At 40.6% G+C, this 25,053-nt stretch overlaps 1 protein-coding gene across 2 annotated transcripts in view; it reads right to left on the reverse strand.

Annotated features, from left to right (window-relative positions):
• Positions 1-25,053, reverse strand: part of WSCD1 (WSC domain containing 1) — a 428,603-nt gene that overhangs the window by 196,147 nt on the left and 207,403 nt on the right. For both annotated transcript variants that reach the window (XM_077294396.1, XM_077294397.1), the window contains one exon: positions 23,056-23,240. In XM_077294396.1, coding sequence (XP_077150511.1) covers positions 23,056-23,240 — 185 coding nt within the window. The remainder of the gene's footprint in view (positions 1-23,055; positions 23,241-25,053) is intronic.

Raw genomic sequence — 25,053 nt, forward strand, 5'->3', positions numbered from 1 at the left:
GTTTTGGTTTTGTATTTTTGTCCAGCTTGTTCCAAATCTATATCCTGACCTTTGCTGGAAGCTCTAGGGGGGCTGGTGTTCTCCCCCCGGACCGTTAGACGGTTCGGGGGTTCTTGAATTTCCAGTGTGGATTTTGATAGGGTTTTTGTTGACCATATAAGTTACCTTTCTTTATTCTGCTATCAGTAAGCGGGCCTCTCTGTGCTAAACCTGGTTCATTTCTGTGTTTGTCATTTCCTCTTACCTCACCGTCATTATTTGTGGGGGGCTTCTATCCAGCTTTGGGGTCCCCTTCTCTGGAGGCAAGAAAGGTCTTTGTTTTCCTCTACTAGGGGTAGCTAGATTCTCCGGCTGGCGCGTGTCATCTAGAATCAACGTAGGAATGATCCCCGGCTACTTCTAGTGTTGGCGTTAGGAGTAGATATATGGTCAACCCAGTTACCACTGCCCTATGAGCTGGATTTTTGTATTCTGCAGACTTCCACGTTCCTCTGAGACCCTCGCCATTGGGGTCATAACACGGGATGTCACGGGAGGCAGGACACGCGCGCATTTTAAAATGCGCGGGTGTCCAGCCTCCCGTGACGTCACGGCTTGTGATTGGTCGCGTCGCCCATGTGACCGCGACGCGACCAATCACAAGCCAGAACGTAATTTTAAAAATCCTGAAGGACCTGAAATTACGTCATGGCTTGCTGTGATTGGTCGCGTCGCGGCCACATGGGCGGCACGCGACCAATCACAAGCCGGGACTTCACGGAAGGAAGTAAACGCGCGAATTTTAAGCAAAGAACGCTGCCGGTTCCCTCCGTGAAGTCCAGGCTGCGTCGGAGAGGTGAGTATAGCAATATTTTTTATTTTAATTCTTTCTTTTACACATTATTACATTAATGTTGTTTCGATACCGATACCACAAAAGTATCGGATCTCGGTATCGGAATTCCGATACCCGCAAGTATCGGCCAATACCCGATACTTGCGGTATCGGAATGCTCAACACTAATTATAACTTTTCCTCCCTAGATCTACTCATTAGAAGAAAAGTGAAGATTGAAGCGAGTTATCAATGCAATTACTATTTTCTGAAGTAACTGTAATACAACTTATGGTATTCAACATGAGCACCATACATACGAAAAGAAAACCTTATGCCATTTTTTCCTGAAATAAAAGCCGTCTTTTTCCTTTACACTTGTCTGTATAAAACCGGTACTGGAAAAAACATTACTGGTGTCATCAGTGTTTTGGATCAGCATGTCATCAATGAGCCTTCCGTGTTTTTCCAGTATGGATAAAGCAAAAATGAAATTACAAAGCTTCTCCTATACTTTGTAATGTTAAACACGTGTAGCACACGGATTTCATGTGTTTCACGGACCCAGAAATTTGTATTGGCCCTTGTCATCCATGCTGCAGCTAAAATACAGACATGTTTCAGAGAGATTTTTACACGAACACACGGTCAGTGTAAAAAACAGACATGTACATAGCAGCATAGATTATAATGGGTGTAAGCAGGATCCATGAAAAAAAAAATTGATACCACACTTACTGGAAACACAGAACGTGTGAAGGGGGCCTTAGGGAACACTATGCTGTTTCTTCAGAAAGGTACAACAACATGTACTCCAGACCCCCACACCTGTGTTAATGATATGCTCCTCAAATGTTGGCATGCAGAAGTATAAACCTTTAATTTTGCCAAAATTTTGTCTGAGTCTCCAATTTTTGAAAATGCAAATGCAAAACAAAATAGCAACAGGTTAGAAAACTGCATGACAGGCTGCAATGCACATACACCACAGGGTATCATGAGCATCTCCTGACAAAGGATTAGGAAATTATGTTTTATCAGAAGTTGGTGATATCACACTTTATATCTCAGGATATATTTAACCAAGTAGAAAGGGAGTGAAAGACACCTCTGTTTTAGACAGTGTGAGCTGTGCAGTTTGTTAAAAAACCCTCTTTATCCAACTCCATATACACTTGAGCATATTCTGGGCAAACTGTAATAATAGACTAAGTTTACTTCCACACTATAATAAATTTGTGATGTAGAGAAGGAAACAACTATAATATTGTAAATTGATGATTAAAGACCATCCCAATTATGAATGTTTTTTCTATACAGGGGAGGCGCTAAGCACCAGACGCCAGTTTAAGCAATTACACTACCTGCCGTCTTGGTTACTTTTTTCATAACTCTTAAATTTCCAGAGATTCTGGAAATATCCTCGAGAAACATAATTTAAGGTACTTCTAGATGTGACAAATGGTCTCTAAATATAAGACATAGAGATGAGCAAATACATTTCAGTGAAAATTAATTTACTCAAATTTTACAAAAATTTCACATTTGCCAAAATGCAGAGCAATTTTTTTTATCATTTGCTTCCATGCAAATTTAGTAAAATGGCCGCCGCTGGCTGCTATTTTTTTGAACCATAAAAAGGTCATCAAAATGTTAAAGATATTTAAAAAACACCTTATATAGTCACCTTTCCATCTCCTCCACTACTCACCTCCACTCATCCGGTCCTCATCACATCTTTGGATCAGAATTGGTGGTGGTGAAGTTCCCGGGTTTCGGTATATCGACCGAGGCTTATGAATTCCCAAGCCCAGAAGAGTTCTCTGCATGCATCATCATAGGTTCAGGCTCACGTGGAGACATATAACATCAACACATGTACCTTTTCAGGAGCAGAACCTTTCAAGGCATAGGAAACCCAGAAGCCTTGGTCTGAAGGCGGTGAGGAGCTGAGAGGCTGGAGAGGTGAGCAGTGAAGTAACTATGAGGATTCTCATTCTTTTTTTTACAAATTATGTTTATTATGCTCAGGGGTCTAGAAAGACCCCACAGCATGATAACGGACATTAACCCCTTTACCCCAAGGGTGGTTTGCACGTTAATGACCGGGCCAATTTTTACAATTCTGACCTCTGTCCCTTTATGAGGTTATAACTCTGGAATGCTTGAATGGATTCTGATGATTCTGACACTGTTTTCTCGTGACATATTGTACTTCATGATATTGGTAAAATTTATTTGATATTACCTGTGTTTATTTGTGAAAAAAACGGAAATTTGGCGAAAATTTTGAAAAATTTTCCAACTTTGAATTTTTATGCCCTTAAATCACAGAGATATGTCACACAAAATACTTAATAAGTAACATTTCCCACATGTCTACTTTACATCAGCACAATTTGGAACCAACATTTTTTTTGGGGGGGATTTATAAGGATTAAAAATTGACCAGCAATTTCTCATTTTACAACACCATTTTTTTTAGGGACTACATCACATTTGAAGTCACTTTGAGGGGTCTATATGAAAGAAAATACCCAAGTGTGACACCATTCTAAAAACTGCACCCCTCAAATTGCTCAAAACCACATTCAAGAAGATTATTAACCCTTCAGGTGTTTCACAGGAATTTTTGGAATGTTTAAAAAAAAAAATGAACATTTAATTTCTTTTCACAAAAAATGTATTTCAGCTCCAATTTGTTTTATTTTACCAAGGGTAACAGGAGAAATTGGACCCCGTAAGTTGGTGAGCAATTGGTCCTGAGTACGCGGATACCCCTTATGTGGGGGTAAACCACTGTTTGGGCGCAGAGCAGAGCTCGGAAGGGAAGGAGCGCCATTTGACTTTTCAATGCAAAATTGGCTGGAATTGAGATAGGATGCCATGTCGCGTTTGGAGAGCCCTTGATGTGCCTAAACATTCAAACCCCCCACAAGTGATACCATTTTGGAAAGTAGACTCCCTAAGGAACTTATTTAGATTTGTGGTGAGCACTTTGACCCACCAAGTGCTTCAAAGAAGTTTATAATGCAGAGCCGTAAGAATAAAAAATCATATTTATTCACAAAAATTATTTTCGCCCCCAATTTTTTATTTTCCCAAAGGTAGCAAAAGAAATTGGACCCCAGAAGTTGTTGGGCAATTTGTCCTGGGTATGCTGATACCCCACATGTGGGGGTAAACCACTGTTTGAGCGAACAGCAGAGCTCGGAAGGGAAGGAGCGCCATTTGACTTTTCAATGCAAAATTGACAGGAATTGAGATAGGATGCCATGTCGCGTTTGGAGAGCCCTTGATGTGCCTAAACATTGAAACCCCCCACAAGTGACACCATTTTGGAAAGTAGACCCCCCAAGGAACTTATCTAGATGTGTGGTAAGCACTTTGACTTACCAAGTGCTTCACAGAAGTTTATAACACAGAGCCATGAAAACAAAAATTCTTTTTTTTTCCACAAAAATTTTTTTTAGCCCCCAGTTTTGTATTTTCCAAAGGATTACAGGAGAAATTGGACCCCAAAAGTTGTTGTCCAATTTGTACTGAGTACGCTGATACCCAATATGTGGGGGGAACCACCGTTTGGGCGCATGACAGAGCTTGGAAGGGAAGGAGCGCCGTTTGGAATGCATACTTAGATGGATTGGTCTGCAGGCGTCACGTTGCATGTGCAGAGCCCCTGATGTACCTAAACAGTAGAAACCCCCCACTAGTGACCCCATATTGGAAACTAGACCCCCCAAGGAACTTATCTAGATGTGTTGTGAGAACTTTGAACCCCCAAGTATTTCACTATGGTTAGTAACGCAGAGCCATGAAAATAAAAAATCTTTTTTTTCCACAAAAATTATTTTTTAGCCCCCAGTTTTGTATGTTCCCAAGGGTAACAGGAGAAATTGGACCCCAAAAGTTGTGGTCCGATGTGTCCTGAGTGTGCTGGTACCCCATATGTTGGGGTAAACCCGTTTGGGTGCACGGGAGAGCTCAGAAGGGAAGGAGCACTGTTTTACTTTTTCAACGCAGAATTTTCTGGAATGGAGTTTGGATGCCATGTCGCGTTTGGAGAGCGCCTGAGGTGCCTAAACAGTGAAAACCCCCAATTCTAACTGAAACCCTAATCCAAACACACCCCTAACCCTAATCCCAAAGGTAACCCTGACCACACCCCTAACCCTGACACACCCCTAACCCTAATCCCAACCCTAATCCCAACCGTAAATGTAATCCAAACCCTAACCCTAACTTTAGCCCCAACCTTAACCCTAACTTTAGCCGCAACCCTAACCCTAACCCTAGCCCCAACCCTAACCCTAGCCCTAATGGGAAAATGGAAATAAATACATTTTTTACATTTTATTATTTCTCCCTAACTAATGGGGGTGAAGAAGGGGGGTTTGAGTTACTTTTATAGTGGGTTTTTTAGCGGATTTTTATGATTGACAGCTGTCACACACTAAAAAATGCTTTTTATTGAAAAAATAGTTTTTGCGTCTCCACATTTTGAGAGCTATAATTTTTCCATATTTTGGTCCACAGAGTCATGTGAGGTCTTGTATCTTGTGGGACGAGTTGACATTTTCATTGGAACCATTATCGGGCACGTGAGATTTTTTGATCGCTTTTTATTCCGATTGTCAGGACTCTGAACATTTTTTATTACCTTTTGTGCATTACTGCCCTTTTCCAAGATGGCGTCTTTGGTCTCATGTGCATTGTGTCTTCCTGCTATAAAACTCCACCCCAGCCTTCAGTCTGTGCTATAGTATTCTGCCTTGCATCCAGCTCCTGACTCTGGTGACTCCCTGGCTATATACCTGCTCCTGTTAATACTGTGTGGTGATCCTGCTACTCTGCTCTGAGTTCCTGCTGCATACACCAGTTTCCAGTAATCCTCCTTCATCTGCTGCTCATGTTTACTTCCATCTGCATTTGCTGGACATGTAAGCTGTTGCTGCTCTGCAAAAACCTTAGACTTTTACCCAGGCCTCACTGGTTGAGCTATGATATTATTTGAACTGCCTGATAAGCATATCTATCTGTGTTTGGACTAAAACAAGGACTTATTCATGTCAAGTATCCTCAAGAATAATTGTGCTTCATAGACTTTCTGCGTGATTGCATTTTCCTCTGAAGTTTCCTATAGACTGCTAAGCTGCATTTAATATTTACACCAAGTGTTGTGGACTTGAGTTTCTCTCTGTACCTGTTTGAATCACCGTGTTATAATATAGACTTTACCACTTATAAAACTGTGTCCTGTAGTTGTCTTGTTCCACGCAAAGAATCTCCTGAGTTATCCCCTATAATTATTATTACACCGATTTTTGTGAGGCAGAATGACCAAAAACCAGCTATTCATGAATTTCTTTTGGGGGGGGCATTTATACCGTTCCGCGTTTGGTAAAATAGAAAAATCAGTTTTATTCTTCAGGCCAGTACGATTACAGCGATACCTTATTTATATCTTTTTTATGTTTTGGCGCTTTTATACGATAAAAACTATTTTAAATAAAAAATAACTATTTTTGCATCGCTTTATTCTGAGGACTATAATTTTTTTATTTTTTCGCTGATGACGCTGTATGGTGGCTCATTTTTTGCGGGAGAAGACGGCGTTTTCAGCGGTACCATGGATGTTTATATCCTTTTTTTGTTCACGTGTTATTCCACTTTTTGTTCGGCGGTATGATAATAAAGCATTGTTTTTTGCCTCGGTTTTTTTGTGACGGTGTTCACTGAAGGGGTTAACTAGTGGGACAGTTTTATAGGTCGGGGGGACGGAAGCGGCGATACTAAATATGTGTACTTTTATTGTTTTTTTAATTTAGATAAAGAAATGTATTTATTGGAACAATATATATATTTTTTCTTTATTTAGGAATTTTTTAAATTCTTTTTTACACATGTAAATATTTATTTTTTTACCTTTTTACATTGCCCCAGGGGGAACATCACATTATAGTGTTAGATCGCAGATCTGAGCAGGCGCTTGTAAGCCACCTCCCTGCAGGACCCGGAAGCAGCCCTGCGGCCATTTTGGATCTGGGGCCTGCAGGAGGTAGGAGACCCTCGGAGCAACGCGATGTGATCGCGTTGCTCCGAGTGTCTCAGGAAAGCACGCAGGGAGCTCCCTCCCTGCGCGATGCTTCCCTATGCCGCCGGTACGCTGCGATCATGTTTGATCGCAGTGTTCCAGGGGTTAATGTACCAGGAGCAGTCCATGACCGCTCCTGGCACATAGTGCCGGATGTCAGCTGTGATAGTCAGCTAACACCCGGCCGCGATCGGCCACGCTCCCCCCGAGAGCGCAGCTGATCACATATGACGTACTATCCCATCGAGGGTCAGATAGGCACCGGTCACCTCGACGGGATAGTACGTCTAAGGTCAGAGAGGGGTTAAATTTGCAGAACATAACTTTTCTACTAATCAAATTTTCTGGGAAACATATGCAAACAGGTGAATTTTGCCTGATCCGCTCATTACATCAATAAGACATTATCTATCTTGCCATTTGTACTGACTGTGGACCACTGACAAATCTAACGTTAACGTGGAAAGGGACAGTTTTGAAGTTACGGATATGCACATACAATGTCTTTTTCAAGCAGATTCCGTCTTGAACTCATCTCTAAAAGCATTAAACAATGACAAAAAAGAATGAACATATGAATAAGGATGTCAATATGCCTTCCTGTGCATTTACTCAGTCTTTTATAAATTCTTTTAATTGCTTAAAGGGTCCAAAGCCATGAAAAGGCTAAAAGAAATGATTTGACCATTCTTCAGGTGGCTTCCACTTGGATTCTGTCACTATGTTATATATGATGTTAAATAAAATAAAGGCTATTGGCAAAGTTGCCAATAAAACATCCAATAAGGCGTCAGAAAAAGAGTTTCAAGGAAAACAGACACCATGTGAACATACCCTTATGCATGTTAGCAATCTGGCACTACATACAGGACCCTGTTATTAGCATTTGTATTAAAAGATTGATTTGTAACTTTACAGAAAAATGGAAAAGAACATTTATATTTAACTATGTGTTCTCTTTTCCATACCTCAAGGTACATCTTGTGTTTATAGCATGAGCTTCTTATAAATCTTCACATGCCTGCGGCTTCCTTTGGTGTGATTACATTGTTTGGAGTTTTGTCATTGCAAACTTTTAAAGAGTAGTAGGATTAGATTTGGGCACTGCTGCTTCATGCTGCTCTAATGTGAATAAAAACCATATGTAGAAAACGTTGAAAAAGCTTTCTTCTTGCAGAATCATTACTGATGCCAGAGAATGCCATACTAGTGATTTTTCTTTAACAATCCTCTGTCAGTCTCTGCTGGGAATGATTTTACCCACTGGGTTGAAAACTATCAAAATACAGATCCATAGAAGTAAATAGTGTCTGACAACTACCTGGACTACCGAACATAATAACACTCACAAGCAACAATCCGCAGATGCGTTTTCCTCTTTGTACACTGAACTATAAAACATTTTATTCTCGAATGGACATCAAAATGACATGAAAAATGTGCAATAGGCAGAGTGGCCATTTTCATCATCAATCACTTAGAAAAATCACAGAAGAAAAACAAATGCAAATAAATCTATCACTAATAAAACGTACAAAAATGTAATCATTTCTACTAGAAATGTTTAAGTTAAAAGTTGCATTCTCCAAAAAACATCTCTGGAGCTTATTTTCTTTGAATTCTGCATACTGTAAAAATTATATGGAGGTACTGATATACTCTGAACTGTAGGCTTTCCCTTGTTCTTAGTGGTGCTACTTGAAGCTCGAGGGCAGGACCCTCCCATGTATCATGGGTATTTAATGATACTGGACTTTTCAGATGGGCCAAAGCCCCCTAGGGTTTGCATTTATGTAGAAAAAAAATTGAGAAAATGCTGCGGCACAGAGAAGCTTGGTGGATATTTCGGTTGGACACACGTACACCTAAGGGATTAAATTTACGAAAAGGATATTATGATCCACTATTGAGAGAAAGAAAAACAAAAAAAAACAACTTTTTTTTTGTGTAGCACATATGGCATTAATGTTCCATTGATACACTATGCACAATTTTTGTTTAAGATCATGTTATGTCATTTAATTATTTATGATGCAATAATGTATCAGATTAATTTGTAACACTTACACTAATTTGTCACTTTTTAACCTCAACTCCTCCTAAACTTGGATAAGAAATGCATGAAAGAGAGAATACACTTTTTTAGTATGTATCAATTAACTGTTAGTGTTTCACCTGTGAAAATGTGCAGCTGTTTGCTAGTTTGTTATACCTTGTAACTTAGGCTGCGTGTCCATGATCAGGATGGCTGGCGGTATCGCTGGAGCGGCGAAGCCACTCGGCGCTAAGCCCCGCCCCCTTTCTGGGACGCGATGATGCCGGATGTGTACTGTACACATCCGGGATCATCGCACCCCCCGCCATAGGGTCCTGTGATATTACTTGCGGTGATCTGAAAAGACGCGCAGCATGTCCGGAGTCGCAGGGCCGCCGCGTGCGGGTTTCCACGCATAGTGGACACGGGATTTCAAAAAATCCCCTCCACTATGCTGGAACATCTGGACGCTGCGTGTTTGACGCTGCAGCATCAAACACGCAGTGTCTACTGACCGTGGACACATACCCTAACTCACCTTGGTCTCATATCAGACAGAAAAGGTTTTTTTTCTCTCCTTTTTTTTCTGTGTTTAAGCAATCCCTTTTAAAAAGCCGCCGGAACAGCATGGTAAATGAGATGTTGTAACTTTTTGCAAGCCATGTCTGAAGTCGAGTATGCAATCATGAAGCTTTTCGAGAACGACGTGAATAATTTCTAAACTGTGTTTCAAAGAGCAGTATTATATGTATGTCATGTTATATTTGTGTAGTTTAACAATATTGAAAAAGCATAGTGTCAACTTTGTATGTTTCAATAGCATATATATGATACATTTATTGCATAAGGTATTTCAAAAAGTTTTATTTATTTATTTATTTTGTGGCTGGTGCATTAAAAGTTCCTTGATCATGTTGCCTTGTAAGAATGTTTTCCATTTTATGGGAGGCATTCATATTTGTTTATAAATGCTTGTACTGTTTTCACTTCATAATCTTTCTTAATAATGTTGAAATAAGGAATTAGAAAAATTACAATAATAATTGAAACACCGAAGTTACACATTTTTATATATACAATAGAATTTTTTAATAAAAAAAAAATTATTTGGGAGAATTCACATTCACCTCCATAACATGGTATAATTATATCATGTCATTATTAAATACACTTTGGGGTTTTTATTCAGGCGTATGATTTAATTTTTCTTATTTCAACATCACACTATTTCATTTGTTTTTTATAATTATGGTTTTGTGACTTTATTTATTTATAATTTTTTCACCTGCACTGTGGAAAAATTCATGGACACTAATAATTTGCAGTTTTGTAAATGTCATTCTAGTATTTGCTACAGCGCTTGCTATATGTAACACTCAATTGTTGAGTGAATTAAGAACATCTGTGTTATAGCTTGTAAAAGAATATATAAATGACTGCATGTTATTTGACCATTAGTCATGAGTAAGACTACCTAGTGCAGTCGAAACGCGTCGACTGGGTCATGTCGACCATGTAAATTTTTCTTTTGTATGCACTATATTTTCTTTTGAAAAAGAAAAAGAAAATCCAGTCCTGTTGAGCCGGACTCCAATTTTTTCTATTTTCCTTGATGTGAGGCCAGGGCGAGGCCGGTGTCTGAGCCCCAGGTGGATGAGCATAGAGCAACTGGGAGAGCTGGAATCATGTTTCTATATTTGCATTTATGTGCCTGCATATCCCAAAGATGCTCTTTCATAAATGTGCATAACCTTTTTTTAGTCTAAGGGCCGTGTTTATATATTTTTCTACTTTAACCCCTTACCAATATATGACCTACCAGTACGTTAAATGCCAGCTTTTGAGTTGGGCTTGAACGCCCATCCCGCATCTTTCCCCACACATTAAATCAGCCATTATGTGCATCTAAAAGCTGCGGGTGGAAGGGCTGTTAACCTGTTAAATTCGGCTGTGAGTCTCTGGCCATGCGGCAATTAACATATGCCGGCAAGGGGGATGAGTAATTCCAGCCGCCCATTGGTGCACTTACGACATAATCATGGGGCATCTATGGGTTGTCATGACAGCCAGGGGTCTGCTGAAGACCCCTGTGCCTTTAACCCCTTCATGACCTTGGGATTTTCCATTTTTCCGTGTTCGTTTTTCGCTCCCCTCATTCCCAGAGCCATAACTTTTTTAATTTTCCGTCAATTTGGCCATGTGAGGGCTTATTTTTTGCAGAACGAGTTGTACTTTTGAACGACATCATTGGTTTTACCATGTCGTGTACTAGAAAACAGGAAAAAAATTCCAAGTGCGGTGAAATTGCAAAAAAAGTGCAATCCCACACTTGTTTTTTGTTTGGCTTTTTTGCTAGGTTCACTAAATGCTAAAACTGAAATGCCGCTATGAGTCTTCAGGTCAGTACGAGTTCATAGACACCTAACATGACTAGGTTATTTTTTATCTAAGTGGTGAAAAAAAATTTCAAACTTTGCTAAAAAAAAACTAAAAATTGCGCCATTTTCTTATACTCCTAGCATCTCCATTTTTCATGACCTGGGGTCAGGTGAGGGCTTATTTTTTGTGTGCCGAGCTGTCGTTTTTAATGATACCATTTTAGTGCAGATACGTTCTTTTGATCACCCGTTATTGCATTTTAATGCAATGTTGCGGCGACCAAAAAAACGTAATTCTGGCGTTTCAAATTTTTTTACCGCTACGCCATTTAGCGATCAGGTTAATGCTTTTTTTATTGATAGATGGGGCGATTCTGAACGCGGCGATACCAAATATGTGTAGGTTTGATTTTTTTTTATTGATTTATTTTGATTGGGGCGAAAGGGGGGTGATTTAAACTTTTATATATTTTTTATTTTTTTCACATTTTTTTACTTTTTTTTACTTTTGACATGCTTCAATAGCCTCCATAGGAGGCTAGAAGCAGGCACCACTCGATTGGCTCTGCTACATAGCAGCGATCTGATGTTAGCTGCTATGTAGCAGAATTGCAGGTGTGCTGTGAGCGCCGACCACAGGGTAGCGCTCACAGCTGCCGGGGATCAGTATCGATAGAGGTCTCAAGGACCTCTATGGTTACTATTCTGAAGCATAGCCGACCTCCGATCAAGTGACGGGGGTCGGCGATGCGATCATTTCCGGCTGCCCGGCCGGAAGCGGTAGTTAAATGCCGCTGTCTGCATTTGACAGCGGCATTTAACTAGTTAATAGGCACGGGCAGATCGCGATTCTGCCCGCGCCTATTACTGGCACATGTCAGCTGTTCAAAACAGCTGACATGTCCCGGCTTTGATGCGGGCTCACTGCCGGAGCCCGCATCAAAGCGGGGCTTCTGACCTCGGACGTACTATCCCATCCGAGGTCAGAAAGGGGTTAATTACAATCATTTTGACAAGTCACAGCTGAAATCGACCCCAAGCTTAATTACCCTGGTTGACCACACACTAATGTAATCAGGATGAGCCGAGGCAAAGAACCAGAATTGTGGCATCTAATGTGATGTGCCACATCTTAGGAGGCTGCCAGGTGGTATTTGTAGGCTGGGAATTTCAAAGTAACCATGGACATTCCTAACCTGAGATCTGCTCACAGCTGTCTGCTTTACCTTTACTTGTTATAAAAAATGAGAGGGACTCCACATCGCTTTTTTCCATTTATTTATTGACTTAATACATGTATAGTAAACTACACACACAAGACACTAATTACACAGGTCAACAAAAAAAAAAAAATTTTCTGGTGTCCAAAATATTTTAATGAATTTGGGGTATTTTTGGGGTGCTGATTCTGAATATGCTATCAGTTTTGCCAGATTGGCTCAAGTTTTTGAGATTTTTGGTATCTTATTTATAGCACTTGTTGGTAAATGCGACGCATCATCTCATTAATTTCTTTGGATTAGTACTTGAACTGAGCAGTTCTCAATATAGTTTTGTGTTAATTAGTGTTCTAAAAGTTTGTTCATAGCTTGATTTTTGCACTAACTTTATGTTGTTGTCTGTTTTCCAGTGAAAAGCATGAACTCATCAAGAAGAAGTTGTCTTAACGATCCAGACTCATTCTGTTACATTTGTGGTGAATACACACTGCCAAAACATAGAAGAAACATAACAGACTTCGTAAAAAAAGTGTATTTTGCCTATTTTGGGGTTATGCTTGGGGACCAAGACAAGTTTTGGGCACCACACATAGTGTGCAAAGCATGTATCGAATTATTACGAAAATGGAGCAAAGGACAAAGAAAAAGCTTCAAATTTGGTGTTCCAATGGTGTGGAGAGAGCCAAAAAATCATCATGATGACTGTTATTTATGGTAAACACAGGTACAGGCACATCTTCACAATGAGGGACAGGCCTTCTTGCAGATTCCATGTTACTCCCATTTTCGTTTCTTATGCTTATTGAATCCTTGCACTTGCACTGCACAGAAATAACAGTCATCATGATGATTTTTTGGCTCTCTCCACACCATTGGAACACCAAATTTGAAGCTTTTTCTTTGTCCTTTGCTCCATTTTCGTAATAATTCGATACATGCTTTGCACACTATGTGTGGTGCCCAAAACTTGTCTTGGTCCCCAAGCATAACCCCAAAATAGGCAAAATACACTTTTTTTACGAAGTCTGTTATGTTTCTTCTATGTTTTGGCAGTGTGTATTCACCACAAATGTAACAGAATGAGTCTGGATCGTTAAGACAACTTCTTCTTGATGAGTTCATGCTTTTCACTGGAAAACAGACAACAACATAAAGTTAGTGCAAAAATCAAGCTATGAACAAACTTTTAGAACACTAATTAACACAAAACTATATTGAGAACTGCTCAGTTCAAGTACTAATCCAAAGAAATTAATGAGATGATGCGTCGCATTTACCAACAAGTGCTATAAATAAGATACCAAAAATCTCAAAAACTTGAGCCAATCTGGCAAAACTGATGACATATTCAGAATCAGCACCCCAAAAATACCCTAAATTCGATGAAATATCTTTGGCACCAAAAATGCTGTTGACCAGTGTTATATATCTTATCTATGTATCTATCATCTATTTACCCCATATCTATGTATCTATCTATCTATCTATCTATCTATCTATCTATCTATCTATCTATCTCTAACTTTGCACATCTTTAACAGCTAAACATATGTTATATCTATTCTGCATTCTATTTCAGTATGTGTCACATGGATAGTGCACACAGATGGCAGACACTAGCAAACACACAGCATATGGATATCACAAAAATGATGCACACATACACACAGACACATAACACCGTTACTGTTTTTTCAGTACCAGAAATATGAGGAGGTGGGAAGGAGGCCTTACAGAGCAATTACCTATGGTTAGAGCCCCTCACTTATAAGGAATGTTTAATTGTGTACTCAGACATGTTAGTTGGGGGGCATCAGTATTCTACATGGCTGCTTGAGTGAGCTTTTTGGGCTTGGAGCAGCATTCTGTACTTGTGCCATTTTTCTGCAAGCTTCTCTATAGAACAATAAAAACTGAAAAAAAAGTTATGCGTGAAAGAAGGCTAATAACGTATTCTAGGCATGGTATCCTTTGTGTTTTTTTTGTGGAAACTCAACTTGTGCAGTAATCGCTTTACATTTATGACAGCTCAAATAATCCTGGCTATATGATTAAATTACAGAGGTTTGCTTTTCATTAAGAAATATTTTATATAGCACCTAAGCCATTTCCACACATATAAAAAGTAATTTACTTTCATAGCTGTCAGAGGAGAGTATAGGAAATAAATTGTCAAAAAAGTACTTGGGCTTCAATCACAGAGTAGGAAACCGCTAATCAGGTAAAAATGTATTGGAAGCAGAAGTACTCTCAGGAAATAATTTATGGTCAAGGACTTAATCCTAAAGGGTAAATTTGCAATAAATAATAAAATGTCTGTATTAATATACTGTATGACCCAATGTAGAAAATAACTGAAAATTTCACAGAACATAAAGTAAATCTGAAGGGCATGATACCAGTGAACTGGTATAGGATCCCAAGAGAGTGTGTAAAATTAATGTAGACATTTATACAAAACACTCACAATTCTATGTTTATTAGTTTGATTATAAGTTGGCGATCACAAGAGTTCTTCTTAACATGTTAATTGGCCAACTACAGAATTTTTCATTTTCCTAATTTAGTAACTGAATTTCTACCATACAGGATAATAAATGCTAAAATGTGTGTCCATGTGATAAATGAGTGTTTGGATCATTCTATGGGTAATCGATGGCCTGTTTAGAAATGTTAATAAATCGGGATCAAGCATTTCTCATCTAGTATAAACGCACTGTAAGCCAATTTATAACCAGTTGAAAGTTAAATTTAAATCAAATATAAAGAATGCTCAGGGTATGAGCCCATGATCCGGAATTGGCAGCGCTTTGGAAGCAGTGCATGTTCGCTGTGTCCAAAACGCTGCCGTCTATTGAACACAAGTGAAACCGCATGTGTTCACTGAACCATGCGGATTCACCAAGTCCAATACATTCTATCAGTGAAATTTCTCTTGCGGAGACACTAGAAATTGACATGCTGCGGTCTGGAGAAACGCGCCACATGTCCGTGTCCGCGGCTGAGCCGCAGAAGTCTCCACTATGCTTTCATATCTGGATGCTGCGGGTTCGACGCTGCACAAGTATGCAGCGTCTAACAGGCAGGGTTTACTGATCGGGGGCACATACCCTCAGAAAAGAGAGATAAGGATTACAGAGCCTGTAGTCAGGCAAACTTACTGATAGGTTTGACTTTTTGCTAATTCTGTAGTCAGTTATGTACAGTGATACATAGAGGCTTTAGAAGCTAAGTAGTCCAAAAGTTTTAACAAACCGCTACTGCAAATTTGAATTCTAGCCAAAAATACATGCATATAAGTAGAAAAAAGCACCAGAAAATGCACTTGCCCTTTAAGACTGCAGTGAAGTAATATTGGAAAGAAAATACAAAAGTCCAGATAGAAACCAGAAAAAAATAGAACATGCTCTCCTTTAGTATTAAACTAATTTACTGGTGAACAAATGGGTTATGTGGTCAATATACAAACATAATATATTAAATAATAAATACACAAACCCTCTTCCACCCATCTTTCCCACACAAGGTTTTATTTGTGAGCTATGCCTGGTTTCCTTTAGTTTTCAAATTCAGATGAGGTTTGGCACATTAGTAGTAGGACATTAGTGATAGGGACAATCAAAATTGAACCCCTTCCTTACCTTGCACGTACTCAGTACGTCCTGATTGCGTAGTGATTCCCAATCTTGTACGTACTGAATACATCCAGGTGACGCTGTGCGCATGTGATCGCCGCTGGGTGATCACCTGATAGGACAGCTGACACCCTACACTCTCTCAGTGTAACCCCAAAAATCTGCGATCGATATCATTTCGAGGGCAGGACAGCTCTCTGCCCCCCAATTGGCACCATAACGACATCTGGGTCACCAGACTTTAGCAAGTAAGTTAGATTGTGCCCAGTGCATGATCTAACTAACTTGTGTCAGTGCAGCACTAACAGTTATAAAGCATAGTAATTCTCTCAAAATATGGAGATACAAAAACTAGTTTTTGCAATAAAAAGCATTTTTTAGTGTGTGACAGCAACCAAACAAAAAAACACAATATAAATCTGGTTTTCATTCTGCCTCCCTAAGATTGCAGTAAGGCTCACATTTATCCTGCGATCTGCGCTGATCACTTACACCAGGGCTTCTATGTAAATCTCTGAAATAAGTGATTTAGATGGAACCCCTGGCAGAAGATTCCCTATAACAAGGCATATGGAGGCACTGTGGATGGTGTCTGGCCGATGAACTAGCAGAGGTACCCACAGGTCTTTCCTCTCTACCCAAACACTATTGGCCCTATGCGGACATGTTCTTCAAAAAGGCTGCGGAGACCCTTCTGCCTCACCGCCCCTATGACTTTCCTATTGACCTCTTGCCTGGTGCAGAGCCTCCCTGGGGTCGAGTCTATCCCCTATCTCCCCCGGAGACGGAGGCCATGACCCAGTACATTCAGGAGAATCTGGCAAGAGTATTCATTAGGAAGTCAGTGTCACCTGCAGGGTTGGGGTTCTTATTTGTGCAGAAGAAGAACGGAGAATTATGTCCATGCATAGATTACAGGGGTCTTAATGCCATCACCGTTAAGAACAAGTATCCTCTGCCCATGATATCTGAACTCTTCGATAGGTTGCAGGGGCGAGGGTATTTTCTGCAGGGTGCAAACAACCTGATTCGCATCCGTGAGGGGGACGAATGGAAGGCGGCATTTAACACGAGGGACGGGCACTATGAATACCTGGTGATGCCCTTCGGGCTCTGTAATGCCTCAGCCGTTTTCCAAGACTTTGTGAACGAAATCTTCCGGGATATGCTAACCACCTCGGTCGTAGTCTATCTGGATGATATTCTCATCTACTTTCCAGATATAGACTCCCACCGAAGACATGTTTACAAAGTCTTCGACCTCCTACGGGCAAACTCCCTCTATGCCAAGTTGGAGAAGTGTGTGTTTGAGCAGGAGTCGTTGCCTTTCCTGGGCTATATCATCTCTGCCCAGGGATTGGCCATGGACCCTGCCAAGCTACAAGCTGTGATGGACTGGCAAGAACCCCCTTCTCTTAAAGTGGTGCAGCGCTTTATGGAGTTCATTAACTATTATCGCCAGTTTATTCCCCACTTCCCAACTTTGGTAGCTCCCTTGGTTGCCCTCACCAAGAAGGGAGCTATTCACAAATTGTGGTAGGAGGAGGTCTCCAAGGACTTCCTCTCTATCAAGTCACACTTCGCTAGCGCTCCCATTTTACATCTCCCTGATGTAGATAAACCTTTTGTTCTGGAGATGGATGCCTCATCCATCAGTGCTGGAGCAGTCCCCTTCCAAAAGGATGCTCAACGTTGGAAGCATTCTTGCTTTTTCTTTTACTAGCCATGAAGTTGGCCTTTTCGGAGTGGAGACACCTCCACTTACCTACAAACTGCCCAGCGGCTAAATTCCCGCCAGGCTAGATGGTCCTTGTTCTTCTCCTGGTTTCACTTCACTCTCCACTTTCTGTCTGGGGAGAAGAACATTCGTGCCAATGCTCTCTCCCGCTCCATAGTGTCATCTGAGGAGGAGCCTTGGCTAATTGTCCCTTCAGAAAGCCTGAGAACTGTGGTCTCGGTCTCGCTACAGTCTGTGCCTCCTGGCTAGACCTTTGTACCACCTAATTTGCAACCAAAAGTTCTCTCTTGGGCCCACTCGTCCAGGGTGGGTGGACATTTTGGGACCAAGAGGACATCTGAGCTCCTGGCAAGGACATACTGGTGGCCGCATATGGCCCGTGACATCAGAGACTATATTCCGCGTGTGTCTCCTGAGCCAAGAATCGGTCTCCTTGGCAATGGCCCGCTTGGCTACTTTACCCTCTGCTGCTGGAAGACAGGCCCTGGGAAATGATCGAGATGGACTTTGTGGTGGGCCTACCCAAGTCTCGTAGCTGCACCGTTATTTGGGTAGTCACCGACCATTTTTTCGAAATGATGCACTTGGTGCCTCTTCCGTGAGTACCTTCTGCATGGGCCTTGGCGGCGTTATTTATTAAGCACAACAATATTGTCAGTGACCGGGGTCTTCAGTTTGCGTCTCGGTTCTGGAGAAAGCTCTGTCATATACTCACCACTGAGCTGAATCTATCTTCAGCGTATCATCTCGAGATGAATGGGTTGGTAGAGAGAGAGGGCCAACCAGATTCTGGTCAACGTTTTTTTCAGCCAGGCAGGATGACTGGGCATCCTTGCTACTGTGGGCGGAGTTTGCACTGAACAACGCTGCAGCCAACTCGACTGGGCAGATCCGATTCCTCCTTAACTACGGCCAGGATCCCTGTGTCCCTGTGTCCATGTTGTCCACCGACCCAAGAGTGGCAGACTGGGTGGTGGAGGCACGAGACATTTGGGGCCACACACAGGATGCCATCCGGGTCTCCAAGGAGAGAATGAGGTCTTCTGCCGATGCACACTTTTGCCCCATTCTGAACTTTGCTCCTAGCGACTTAGTGTGACTCTCTGCACATAACATCAGGCTGTGAGTTGAGTCCACTAAGTTTGCGCCTCGCTACATAGGCCCCTTCACGGTCCTGGAACAGGTCAACCCTGTAGACTATCGTCTGGCACTTCCTTCATGCCTTGGTATCACCAATACCTTTCATGTGTCCCTCCTAAAGCCCATCCACATATCCTGGTTTTCTGAGTCATCTGCTGGGACATCGGGTTTGTCCAAGGACAATTATGAAAATGCTATCATAGGCTGCAAGGTGGTACAGGGCAAAAGGTACTATCTGGTTGACTGAAAGGGTCATGGCCCTGAGGATAGGACCTGGGAGCCTATTGAGCACATTTGCGCTCCTCAGCTAATTGCAGCTTTTGAGCATAGCGAGGCATAAGGAGGGGGGCCCTAGGAGGGGGGTAATGTTAGGTGTTGAGTTCCCTCCGCTGCACAGGGGGAATCTCGAAACAAGTCCTTTGTGGTCTCCCATTCTTCCCCAGCTGCAGAGGAGTCTGCTCAGCAAAGATGTCGGTCCCAGCATCTGGCTCAAGCTGAAACTGTGCATTTGGTTACTGCTGCCATCCCAGATTCAGCCATTGTAACCAGCATTTATCAGCATCGAGCAGACGCTCCAGGGACTAAGTCCTGCTTTTCGTCTACTGAGTATGCCCGTGGAACGACCTCTCATTGGTGGTCGGAGGTCACATACTCAGGTCCTGTAGCAGCTCTGATTGGACCACTGGAAAGGTCCCGGAAGGCTGCATTTATAAAAGGTTTGCATGGCCGCTCAGCTATGCGCTAGTATAATCCTAATATCGTGTGTGTGGATGCATGAATGTTATCTGGTGAAAGCTCCTAATTATCCCCTTCCCTATTGTTGCATGTGGTTGGGTGTTTGGAGCGGACTAGCGCCAGATAATGCAATCCAGAGCAAGAGCACAAAATACTGCGTCATTTCAGCAGCTTTCGCCAGTGCGGCACTGTGCGCAACTTGTGCGCTTTCCAGGCCCTAGTTAGGGTGGTTAGTGGTGTCCGCCAGAATGGCACTGAACGCACCTTGTGCGCTAAAGCCATTAGCATTTAGTTTTCTCCTGGCACCGCAGTTGCGGCGCCGAGTGCTAGTGGGTCTAGAGGGACTCTCACCCTGTGTCTTTGGGGTAGAGTCCTGTGACCAAATGCTAGCGTTCACTCTGCAGTATTGCAGCCCTGTGATGCAACAGGGTTTGCCTCTTTACATACCGGGTGAAGCTAACCCATGTGTGTTCACATTATACCACCATAAACTGTCCGCTATAACCGAGCAGCAGGTGTTATCTCTGCACGGTGGACCCTGGGCTGCGAACACACCTTATATCTTCCTCAATATTATTTGGTGCGTCCGCCAGCCCTAAAACACATATGGGGTATTTCTACATTCAGCAGAAATTGTGGGACAAATTCTGGAGCCATTTTTACCCATTTCCCAGTGTGAACATGTAAACCTTGGGGCTAACACACAATCTTGGTGTTAAAAATTTTAATTATTTTTTCTTCGCTGCCCAATGGTATAAAATCTGTGACACACCCATGGTGTCAATATAATCAATGCAACTCTACATGAATTCATTGAGAGGTTTAATTGGTAAAATGGGGTCACTTATGCGGGGTTCTGCTGTTCTTGCATCTCAGGAGCTCTGTCAATGTAACATGGTACCCTCAAACAAGTGCAGGAAAATCTACACTGTAATATGGTGCTTCTTCCCTTCTGAGCTTTGCACTATGCCTCAAAAATAGTTTTGGGGTATCTGTGAACTCAGGAGCAATTGCACAACAAACTTTGGGGTTCATTTTCTCCTTTTACCCTTGTGAAAAATTTGTATCCTAAGATTTTTTTTTATTTTCACAGCTTAACGTTATAAACTTCTGTGAATCACCTAGGGATCAAGGTGCGCAATACAAGTCTAGATAAGGTCCCAAAGGGGTCTAGTTTGCAAAATGGTGTCATTTGTGGAGGGTTTCCACTGTTTAGGCACATCATTTCTTTTCTTTCAGATCATGTATGTCTCTGCTATTTCTCATCATAAGTGCCTAAACAGCCCTGATCCTATTTGTTATATATGTGGCAGTTTCACCATTCTCTGCCAAAGGAACAGTACATTTGTCAAGCAAGCCCATTTTGCATATTTCAAAGTAAAACTTGGTGATCAAGATAAGTCTTGGGCCCCTCACAAGGTGTTCAAGCAATGTGTCAACAGTTTATGGATGTGAAAATTCTCCTGAGTATGTCAGTACCCCATATGTGGTGGAAAACTACTGTTTAGGCACACAGCAGGGCTCAAAAGGGAAGGAGCGCCAAAATAATTCTGGAGATCAATTTTGGCTGGAATAAATTGTGGATGCCATATCACATTTGAAGAGCCCCTGAAATGCCAAAACAGCAGAAATTGCCACAAGTGACCCCATTTTGGAAGCTACACTTTTAAAATAATTAATCTAGGGGAGTAGTGAGCATTTTTAACATACAGGCGATTGTAGTGCTAAGATGCCAATGACCATCAGGAAAGCATATTGAAGGCCTGTCTTTATAGACCCCATTAAGATATTAAACGGTAATAGTTTAGCTTTGTATCTTCTGGAGATTGCATAACACCATCAATGTTTAATGAGAATGTGCATTTATAAGTATCATCCAATTATCACACAGTTCTTTTATCACTGTCTGGTGAGAACGGTGTATGTTTATATTACCGCATAGCTCTTCAATGGGAAAGTGTATGTTTAGAATTGCTGCATAGTTTCGCTATTAATGTTTGGTGGGAAATGTCGTGTTTATAATATGGTAGAACATCCAGAACCAGGAAGGTCTTTGGCATGTCATACCCGGTGATGTATTTGTTCAGTGTAGATTGACATCTAAAGAGCTGGCCACTCAGAAGATACTATATTGGACAAATAAAATTTGTTAGAGTTTGTGTAACACTTGGTTACGCAAGAATTGTTTTTTTCCAAACAAAACATAAGCTGGGGAAGATTTCAGCTAAGACAGAAGTCTGTTAATCTGTGGACTGGAGGGATGCCCGTGAGGGTCCACAGTGTGGATATCCCAGGAATTTCTTTGTCTTCACCATTCGCTTCTCAAGGTTGATGTTTCCAGTCAGATGATGTTGCTATTTCTGGTGAAGTTTTGCTTTTTGCTTATGCTTATGTAGTGTGCAATGTAAGTAGTTTACCTTTGTGATTTATATTATGCAATATCACACTATTTCCTGTTTTCTGTAATCATTTAATTACTGTAACAAAATTAATTGCCTTCTTTAAAGCCGTATACTAGCCTTTTAAGGACTTGGCAAAACAATTATTTTCCATTGTACGTATATTTTGGATGGTTTTGGAGACAGAGGGAGGGTATCCTTGTGATAGTGAAAACTGGGGCCACTTTTGGATTCAGAAGTCAAAACTTAGCCAAGAACAAGTGTCAGATCTAACTCAATGAAAATTGTGTTCCCCACTGTTATGGTGCGCCCTCTACACTGAGGTACCCCAGCTACTAGACAGCATACAGGGATTTGTGACTCACATTCCTGTGCCTTTTTTTCGTCTTAAGAAAATAAGTTAACATGTTCCATAAGCGATCTAAATGCTGTACTACAAAATGTATAAAATAAGGGGAACAAGTAGTCAAAATTCAGAGTGGGTTTCGGAAGAAGTAGATGCCTCTACTAATTTTATGGCAAAAAGTATAATTCAGTAGATCCTGCCTTGCTTATATTAGTTACATGTTTTTACAGCTTTTTTACCAAATACATAAAAAAAAAATCTTACAATATAATTTTTAAGAGGTGCAAAGATCTTCAGATCAGCCATTGCCTACAGCAATGAGTGGATCAGGACAAACACTCATATCAGCTGTTACACTTCTGCTAATCTGAGACTGAGAACATTTAGCCTTCTTAAATGGTACATTTTCCCGTTAACATTAATTGAAACTGACTCATCTCTTAAATGTAATGCTGTGAAATGGTTCATGAATAGGTCAGGAAACTTGCATTGCATATATTTTCAAGTTCAACACAACTTACTCTGCTTGACCATATTCTGCAGCCTCTCTAGCTGGAAGACTGAGAGACGATTAACACCTCCACAGACAGAACCTTTCTCTCCTTTGCACTCATTGTTGCATTCTTCTTCTTTGGCTCGGTTTGGGGGTAGACTGTTGCCACAGTAACATTCAGATCCATAGGATAAACCGGCATAAATATATGCTCTAAAATAAAAAAAAAATGTATATCAATGTCAGATATAAGAACTTCTCAACAAATATGTGACTATTTCATCTTGTAAATTAGACTTCTTTGAGTGAGGTCTTCTGTCATTATCATCAAAGTACATCTATTTTATACAACAGCTATCCATATGACTTATTGAGAAATGTAGATTTACAGATTTAGTCAGCATTAATGTTCCACAAAGTTTGTCAAGAGCGCACAATACATATTTCTCACCATACATATTGAATACATTATTACAACATGCAAGTATAACTCCTAAAAAGACTCCAATGAGGGGCCACACATAGACAAATATAGCATTAACATCTCCGGACAGAAAACAGAGAAGTCATGATTTATTTTTTTGTCTTTATCAAAGCTGTCACCTTGTAACCCTTATGTTCAATTTTTGGAGCCATGGGAAAGGTGTGTTACACTTGAAATTTAAGGAGACATTTGTAAAACAGAAGTTTACGACTGAGAATCCTTCTAAAAACCAATGAGGAGACTTGTTTTGGCGGGCCAAGTTAATCAATTTAACGGTTTCAATGGGCAACATGTAATAAGTAAATTTCCCGTAATGTTGTTGAAGGAGTGAAAATGTCCCTGCTGATTTCACTAATGTTAATAGTTAATCATTGGGACAAGAAGAGGTTGCCAAAACTGAACAAACCTTTAATTTAGACCATTTTTGTGTTCTTCATCTATATTTTATGCATAATTGTTTCTATACATGTTTTTTTCTTAATAGTTTAGCAAAATCCAGATCTCGGCCCAGTGCTGATATTTGCAGTCTGTTTAGGCTGGACCACAGTATCGGGGGACCTCCAACTTCCTGTTACAATAATATATTGTGGTGCAACACACATATCATGTTATGGTGGCCTACGAAGGCTATGTTCACATGTCCACTAATCACCCATTAGAATAGATCACGTAGTATCTGATGACAAAAAAATGAATTCAATTGGATCTGACCTTTTTAAAAAAAAACAAAAAAAAAACAAAACTTTGAAGCCTATGGAAGATAGTTTCACTTGAAAAAAGGATCTGATTGTTGCTTACTAGGATCTGTTTCACATGGAAATAAAAGGGATGGTTATGTAGAGGAACTATTTTCCACAGCATTCAAAGTTTAATAAAAGGATCCACTTGAAACTTTTAGCTGGATAAATGGATTCCTGCTGGATCAGTTCTAAAGGATGATTACTGGAAATGTGAACATAGCCTAATATGAAGAGGTGACAAAGGTAAAGAAGGTAGCAGGAGATATGAAGTGTTTCAGTCTGGCAGTTCTTGACTACAAAATGGCCAAGTTCTTGCAAAATCTTTTTGCTTAACCACTTAGTGACAGAGCCAATTTTGTCTTAAATGACCAAGCCAATTTTTTTAAATTCTGACCACTTGCACTTTATGAGGTTATAGCTCTGGAATGCTTCAACGGATCCCACTGATTTTGAGGTTTTTTTTCATGACATATTGTACTTCATGTTTCTGGTAAAATTTCTTTGATATGACTTGAGTTTTTATTTATGAAAAAAACAGAAATTTGGCAAAAAATTAGAAAATTTTGCAATTTTCAAACTTTAAATTTTTGTGCCCTTAAATCACATCGCACAAAATGGTTAGTAAATACAATTTCTCACATATCTACTTTACATCAGCACAATTCTGGAAACAATTTTTTTTGTTAGGACATTATAAGGGTTAAAAGTTTACCAGGGATTTTTTTCCAAAAAAATTTTACAAAACCATTATTTTAGGGACCACCTCACATTTGATATGAGTTTGGGGGTTCAATATAACAGA

The sequence above is a fragment of the Ranitomeya variabilis genome, chromosome 3, assembly GCF_051348905.1.
Source record: "Ranitomeya variabilis isolate aRanVar5 chromosome 3, aRanVar5.hap1, whole genome shotgun sequence".
In the NCBI taxonomy this organism is placed as follows: Eukaryota; Metazoa; Chordata; class Amphibia; order Anura; family Dendrobatidae; genus Ranitomeya; species Ranitomeya variabilis.